The sequence below is a fragment of the Protomyctophum parallelum genome, assembly GCF_964188405.1.
Source record: "Protomyctophum parallelum genome assembly, chromosome: 1".
Taxonomy (NCBI): domain Eukaryota; kingdom Metazoa; phylum Chordata; class Actinopteri; order Myctophiformes; family Myctophidae; genus Protomyctophum; species Protomyctophum parallelum.
The window spans coordinates 99,131,831-99,140,171 of record NC_139697.1 but is presented as its reverse complement, the minus strand read 5'-3'; the positions used below and the strand labels follow the sequence as shown (position 1 = coordinate 99,140,171).

General features: G+C 53.1%; 1 protein-coding gene across 1 annotated transcript; it reads left to right on the top strand.

The window, feature by feature from the left end:
* Positions 1-4,024: 4,024 nt before the first annotated feature.
* LOC310855901 (uncharacterized protein) lies at positions 4,025-6,164 on the top strand (the record flags this gene model as incomplete). Its single annotated transcript, XM_083761078.1, is given in 2 exon segments — positions 4,025-5,104; positions 5,106-6,164. Coding segments are annotated over 2 exon segments (2,139 nt in total).
* Between the last annotated feature and the right edge of the window lie 2,177 nt (positions 6,165-8,341).

Here is an 8,341-nt window from a genome sequence, read left to right as displayed (position 1 = left end):
TGTTGAGTCGTTTCTCATGTCTGGTGTATGTGGTCCAGGCCTCGCTGCCATACATCAGGGTGCTGACGACGCAGGCTTGGTAGACCTGGAGTTTTGTGCGCGTAGCTAGGTGGTTGTTTGACCACACTCTTTGTGACAGCCTGGCCATCACTGTGGCGGCTCTTGCAAGACGGGTGCCCAGTTCTGTGTCAAGGGAAAGATCGCTGGAGATTGCAGATCCGAGGTATGTGAAGGTGTTAACACATTCCAGAGTCTGACCCTCGATGTCAATGGAGAGTGGAGTTCCAACATCCTGTCCCATGACATTGGTCTTCTTTATACTGATGGTAAGACAGAACTCCTTACAAGCAGATGAAAGCCTGTCCATCAGCCCCTGGAGTCCAGACTCGGTGTGGGATGCTAGTGCTGCATCATCAGCAAAAAGCATTTCCCTCAGGAGGACACTGGTCACCTTGGTCTTAGAGCGCAGACGCGCAAGGTTGAAGAGTTTGCCATCAGCTCTGGTGTGTAGGTAGACACCTTCAGGACATGAGCCAAAAGCAGCTGACAGTACTAGGGAGAAGAAGATTCCGAAGAGGGTTGGTGCAAGAACGCAACCCTGTTTCACGCCACTGCGGATTGGAAAGGACTTTGATGTTTCACCTTCCCAACAGACTGAACCTTGCGTGTTGTCATGAAATGATTTTATGACGGCAAGGAGTTTTGGAGGGCATCCGATCTTTTCAAGCAGCTTGAAGAGACCATCTCTGCTGACAAGGTCGAAGGCCTTTGTGAGGTCGACGAAAGTGAGATACAGGGGTCTCCTCTGTTCCCGACATTTCTCCTGTAGCTGTCGAAGGGTGAAGATCATATCCACTGTGGACCTTTCTGCCCGAAAGCCACATTGTGACTCAGGGTAGACGCGCTCTGCAAGGAGGTGGAGTCTAGTGAGGGCAACACGGGCAAAGATCTTCCCCACGATGTTGAGCAGAGAGATGCCACGGTAATTATTGCAGTCACTGCGGTCTCCCTTGTTTTTGTACAGTGTGACGATCTTGGAGTCACGCAGGTCTTGGGGGACAGCACCATCATTCCAACAGAGGCAGAGGAGGTCGTGAAGATGAGGAAGCAAGGAAGGTTTCCCAAGTTTCATGATGTCAGGTGTTATCCCATCTGCACCTGGGGCCTTGCCGCAAGCAAGTCTGTCGATGGCTTTGCTGAGCTCCTCCTGCGTGGGTTCCTTGTCAAGATCCTCCATGACGGGCAGATTTGGAACTCTATTCAGAGCCTCCTCTGACACTGTGTTCTCTGTAGCGTATAGCTCCATGTAATGTTCAGCCCATCTTTCCATCTGCTTATCGCGATCTGTGATGACTTCACCAGACTTAGATTTGAGTGGCGCCGTTTTCTTGATGGACGGGCCGGTAGCTTGTTTTATCCCCTCATACATGCCCCTAATATCTCCTGTGTCTGAGGCAACCTGTATATTTGAGGAGAGCTCAAGCCAGTAGTTGTTAGCACAGCATCGAGCCAATCGCTGGGCTTTGCTCTTAGCTTCTCTCAAGGCATCAAGGTTCCTTTGGGAGGGGTTTTCCTTGTGCTTGAGGAAAGCAGTACGCTTAGCCTCTATGACTGGCTCCATCACTGCTGCATTTGCCTCAAACCAGTCTGCGTTTCTTCTTGTTCTCTTTCCATATGCTGCAATGGCTTGGTCATAGATGGTGTCTCGTAGGCAGTTCCACTTGTCAACAGCACTCCGCTGGTTAGATGTGGAGAGCGCTTGGTCGAGGGAGGTGAGGAAGCGATGTGTGACATCAGCGTTGGAAAGAAGGTGTTGGTGATGCAAAGCTTGTGGTAGCAGCACAATTCTAGCAGACGTTGTCCATTTTCATTCATGTTCCCCACTCCAAAGTGACCAAGGCAGTCAGGCCAGGATTCATGGTCAGCACCTACCCTGGCATTGAAATCTCCCAGGAGGAGCAAATGCTCAGTCTTAGGGAAGGTCTTGACAACCGCATCGAGTTCCTCGTAAAACCTATCTTTTGACTCTGGTGGTGAGCAGAGAGTCGGGGCATAGGCACTCAACAGGTTGGCTGGCCCGCTACTGGTGGAAAGGCGGATTGTAAGGATCCTCTCAGAGCCTCCTGTCGGTGGGGTTATCATGGGAAGCAGAGTGTTCTTCACTGCGAATCCCACCCCATACTCCCGGGTCTCCTCTGCACTCTTGCCCTGCCAGAAGAAGGTGTAGTGTTTTTCCTTCAGAGAGCCACAGTCAGCGAGACGTGTCTCTTGGAGAGCAGTGATGTCAACATTAAGTCGGTGGAGCTCGCGGTCAATGATGGCTGTCTTGCGTGAGTCGTCGATGAGGTCAAGGCTGTCAGAGAGCCCTGTGCGCATGGTTCTGACATTCCAGCTTGCTACTCGAAGAGCTAGCTTCGATTTCGTTTTCTTCGTTTTCATCCTATTTATTTTTGCTAGTGTTGACGTCCGCTAGTTGAGCTTTACCCAATGCCCCAACAGGATAACGCCAGCACTGGTGGATGGAACCAATGGAATACAATGATTCCTCCCACCGTCAAAACTGGTCCGTGGCGCTCTGCCTTCTCCGCAAATCGGGTGGAAACTTATGCGCATTAGACTGCCAGCTTCCGTGTTTTTTCCTCCCTCCAGGGGGAGGCTGGAGTGACCTCTCCAGGGCGCAAGCCTGGGCAGGGTGTATGGGGATCCTGGGTTGCCCAATCATCAAAAACCCCCTCTCGACCGTGCTGATGTGATCCAGAGGAAAGCAAAGCAGTACATCTGGCATCAGTTTGGCTGCAGGAGCTGGCAGCAAGGGGTCAGCAGTGACACCTAGCCGCCTTAGGGGCTCCACTCCTGATTTTCTGTCTGGGTTTGCTCCCATATCCTTTCCTTCTCTCAAAGGTCCCACAAGGCAGCGGGGGGGGGGGGGGGGGGGGGGGGGGGGGGGGACTATTTGACCCATAGGTGGGGCAGTGGTTGGCGGATGCCAGGGCGTGTCCACACACCGGTGGGCCTGCGCACCTCGCCTCTGGGGCCCACTGCTGCTCCGAGATCCCCTCCAGTTCAGCCTGGGACCGCAAAGTCTCAGTTACCGTGTGTGGCCACGAGGAGGCACTGCAGGAGTCTTGGTGGTGGAGAGGCTGTGTACCGGCAGGAGGAGACTTACAAACTCTGCTCCTCTTTTCACCCTCCGCGAGGAGGGCTAGCCGGCGGCAGTAGCTGAAAGCAGAGAGTAGCAAGCAGGAGCAGCATGCAACATACACATGCAACATGCACTGACTACAAGCACTTCTACACAGTAATACTGCACTGGCGCATCACACACACCCTGTGTGCAGAGACACACACACACACTATCTGCATGTATACATACTTGTATTCTATCCTTATTATGACTCTCTGTCTGTCTGTCCGTCTGTCTGTCTGTCTGTCTCCCTCTGTCTGTCCGTCTGTCTGTCTGTCTGTCTACTATCCGTCTCTGTAACTCAGAGACCGATTGACTTCAAACCTGCCGTTGTTGGTGTCGCCGGCGTTGGAGGGTGTGTGCCGACACCTGCCGAGTGGGAAGTGGGTCGGACCGGAGGGACGTGTCCGTCTGTCCACACGCATCGACGTCCCTGAGTGACCGACGCAACCCCTCTGGGTTCACTTGACGGTTCAGCCCAGCTTCCGGCCGTTGTCGTTGTCACTATATGACATCATAGTACCGGCATCATAGACTAGACTCGACATGCTACCACACTGGTGCCGCACTGGTTAGCGTGTGTGGTGCTTCGGGGGCACTTCAAAACTATCTATCTGAGCGGCATGATATTGAACTATTCAACATATACCTGTACCTACTGTAGCTACATCAACATCTGTTCAAGCACTTAAACCATTATGAATCAGAACTAAGGTTTCTAATGCGAAGATGTTCCCTTCCTCTATGAACTGAGAGCAAAACGACCAAAATAGGGGACACACGGGGGACATAATCGTATCGTCGAAGGTTCACTGCAGCAAAAAAACATAAAACAAGAGAATGAAAGTGGTGGCGCTGATCAGCGGGGGCAAAGACAGCTGCTACAACATGATGCAGTGCGTGGCCGCCGGCCACAGCATCGCAGCTCTGGCCAACCTGCGGCCCCCCGAGTCCGACACCACGGACGAGCTGGACAGCCACATGTACCAGACGGTGGGTCACCGGGCCGTGGAGCTGATCGCCGAGGCCATGGGGGGGCTGCCGCTGTACCGACGCACCATCCGGGGCGGCGCTCTGGCCGTGGGCCGGGACTACAGCCGGACGGAGGGCGACGAGGTGGAGGACCTCTACCAGCTGCTGCGCCACGTCCGGGAGAAGGAGGCCGACGTGGAGGCCGTCTCCGTGGGGGCCGTCCTCTCCGACTACCAGAGGACGCGCATGGAGCACGTGTGCGGGCGCCTCGGCCTGGTGCCCCTCGCCTACCTGTGGCGCCGCGAGCAGGGGGCCCTCCTCTCGGAGATGACGGCGTCGGGCCTCCGCGCCGTCCTCGTCAAGGTGGCCGCGTTGGGCCTGGACCCGGGCGAGCACCTGGGGAAGCCCCTGGCCGCCGTGGAGGGACATCTGAGGGAGCTGTCCGACCGGTACGGCGTGCACGTGTGCGGCGAGGGAGGCGAGTACGAGACGCTCACCCTGGACTGTCCTCTCTTCAGGAGGAGGATCGTGATCGACGCGGCGGAGACGGTGATCCACTCGGCGGATGCCTTCGCTCCGGTCGGCTACCTCCGCCTCACCCGGATGCACACCGAGGACAAGGTGGCGGCGGGAGCGTGGCCCCCCCGGGACGGTCGCTGCCCGTGCCAGAAGGCCATTGACGAGATGACGACGCAGGAGGACCCGGACCGCGATGACGAGGAGGATCACGCCGAAGACGACCGGCAAGAAGAATCCCCGTCAAATTGCGACCTTAGTCGTCGGCGACGGGGCCGCGGCGACGAGCTCCCGCCGCCGTCCTGCTCACCCAGAAGCTCCGGGGGCTTCCAGTGGATGTCGGGCATCGGTGGGCTCCAGAGCACGGACCTCGGGATAGAGGGTCAAACCACGGCGGCGTTCACGCTGCTGCGAGCCCAGCTGGACAGCAGGGGGCTGGCGGATGGAGAACATCGTCCTGGTTCACCTCTACGTGCGCGCCATGGAGGACTTCGGTCCCCTCAACGCCACCTACGGGAAACACTTTGGCGTCAACCCTCCCGCCAGGGTGTGCGTCCAGGCCTCTCTGCCGGCCGGTCAGCTGCTGCAGCTGGACTGTCTGCTCCACGACTGGGCCCCGCGGCCCCCGGAGGACGACGACGACGGCTCCTCCCGCCGGAGAGAGGCCCTGCACGTCCAGAGCGTCTCCCACTGGGCGCCGGCCAGCATCGGGCCCTACAGCCAGGCCCTCTGGGTGGACGAGCGGGTGTTCTGTGCGGGTCAGATCGCTCTGGTCCCCTGCACCATGCGCCTGGTGGAGGGCGGCGTCGGGACGCAGGCTCGCCTGTGCTTCGGCCACGCGGAGAAAGTGCTGGACGCCGCGATCGGCGGCCTGACCCTGGCTCACATCCTCCAGGCCCACGTCTACGCCACGAGGCGTCGAGACGTTCCCGTCGTCAGGGCCGTCTGGGAGAGCCGCCTGAGAGCGGCCGCCGCCCGAGACTCCGAGGGCTCGGAGAACCGGAGCCACCGGACGCCGCTGGTGGTCGCCGTGGTGCCCGCCTTGCCCGAGGCCGCGTCCGTCGAGCTGCACGTCATCGCCGTCCGAGACGACCCCGGGGAAAGGACTTCCTGTTTCGCAACTGCGCAGTCGGGGTGCGGGTCGATAGAATGCCGAGCGGTGGTGTCCAGTGACGGCCGGAGCGCCACGCTGTCCCTGGCCCTGGCCCATGCCGCCACACTCGCCTCCGCCCTAGAGGTCTCAATAGACGTGAAGGATGCGCTGGAGGCGATCGGCGCGACGTTCAATAGCACCGTGAAGAGGATGGGGAGTGGGCTGTCGCCGCTGTGCGCCAGGGTCTTCTATAAGGGTGACCACTCCTCTGCACTGCACATCGCTACGGGTCTGGAGGAGTGTCTGAGAAGCCGGTCCGGGCCGTCCGTGGCCCTGGTTCCGGTCCTGGACTTGCCCGACTCCCGGATCCTCCATCTGTCCTGCTGGCTCAGTGTGTAGTCTACAGTGTAGGAACAGTCCAGAGAGTCCACAAACGGATGGGGAATATACTGTACCTTTCACTGTCAACATGGAACTGTGTCGTTAATTCACCTTGTGTGGAAATAAGAACAAAGTCTCCCCTCCTTCTGTGTTGACTAGGGCCTCACTCACACACTTGTGTCCTGTTGTCTTCTGTGTGTCATGGCCGCCTCAATGCATTTCCAATAGGAGTCACTTGGTTAACTTTTCTGTCGACAAATTAAAGATAATGTGGTGGGGAAAAAAACCTGTTTAATTTCTGAAGAGAAAACTAAATAAACAAAAACATTGTCTTCATTAAAACCTTGGGTAAATAAATCATAAGTATGTACTTTTGTGCTTTTGGAGAACTAACTATGCAATCTTCACAGGTAAAAAGTGTCTTTTTCACCTGCATCAAACCTCACAGAAGCTGACAGAGGCCATCTGTAGCCTTGGAATGATTTTATCTCTTATTATCATGTATTTTATCGATACGAAAGTAAAAGAAAAGGTCCTTCTGCACACCTACAATGGACAGGACAGGTGTGTCGGATAACTGGAACTGAGAAGTAGAGAAAAAAGAATCCCGCACACTGGCTTCACTTGAGTTTAGATTTTATTGAGCAACGTTTCGGTCGTCAGACCTTCATCGAAACGTTGCTCAATACATCTAACTGAAGTGAAGACAGTGTGCGGGATCAATACCAAGGGATCAATACGACTCGATAAAATACATCTATGCTAGTCTTGATCCGAGGCTAGAAGTTGCAACTGTCAGGCCAGGCAAAAAAAAAAAAAGAATACTTTTTCTATATATCCTGCAGGCCTAAACCTTCATAACATGCACATACGTAGTACTAGCAACACATATTTAAGAGTTTGTTTTTGTGATTGTATACAACCTTCACCAGGTTAACAAAGCCTTAAATAATATTAGTCCCTTTTGTCTAAATAGTTGTATGTGTCAGTTATTAATTAGAGTGTATACTATGGGTCTAGTGTAATGCTTAATTGGGTCGTCCACTCACAGTTAACAGTCTTTGTATTGAGTTTGTGCTTGAAATGTACTGTAAATTCTGCAAACTGTTAATAAATATTTCAATCAATCAATCTACAAAAGAAGAAAAGCAATAATGTTCTATTCTGTATGTATAGCATGACGTTTCTCTATAATGTGAACATGATATGGAGATTTGCCACTAGAGGGGGCTAGATAGCCACAGTTCTTCACGTTCAGTGAGTTGCTATTACAATACATTCAACAAATGAAATGAGCAGGAAAAGTCATATCTAAGCAGATTATTTAGGTGTAAATATAGATAATACCTGTATACGTATGTTCCCCAGAAGGACACATGCCCACCAAGGAATGATACCCATTACTAGCAACATTAGAGATGCACTGTAAGCCTATTAATGACCGGCTTGTTGCAGATTTACCAATGGATCTCAAGTCAAGTGTTCATTTTGTTGACTATGACAGATTTTGATATTTAATCGGCTAAAACTAGACTAAACAATTTCAGATCACTATTAGGACTAAAAGTAAATGGTGTGTTAGACTACCGGTAATCAGAAGTTGCTGTCAACATGAACATTGGCATTTGATTTTGATGTTTAGTTGGCCAAGACTAGACTAGTAAGACTAAACCACTTCAGATCACTAAAATAGGACAAACTAAACGGTGTTCAAAAGACTAAGACGATCAAAATGTCAAAATGAACACTGCCTTTAACAGAATGAACACACTGCGATGCATTTGGATTTGAAGCCAATGAATACAAGCAGGATTTAATTAAACGGCCTGTGAATGAAATAGTTTTTTTCCATGTGTGAATGCCATTATTAAACTAATATGTACATTCACAGTCATCTGGCAGAGAAGGGTAATTGCAACTTTTAACACCTGGGAGTCAAACCCAGGTGTCCTGCATGTGTGGACACTGGACAAATCTACCTAAAAGACTGACTTACTGTAATATATATGACATGAATGTAAGATATAATTCAGGGGTGCCGTGGCGTAACCTGACGCTGCCAGATGAGGGCGGTATTGGGTAACCATGTTCCCCAACACAGCACTCATCTGGGATCTCTCAGGCAGTTGAGCTGACAAAAATCCGTTCCGTACCGGACCAATCAGCGTGAGCTAATGGCGGGATATGTGCGAAAC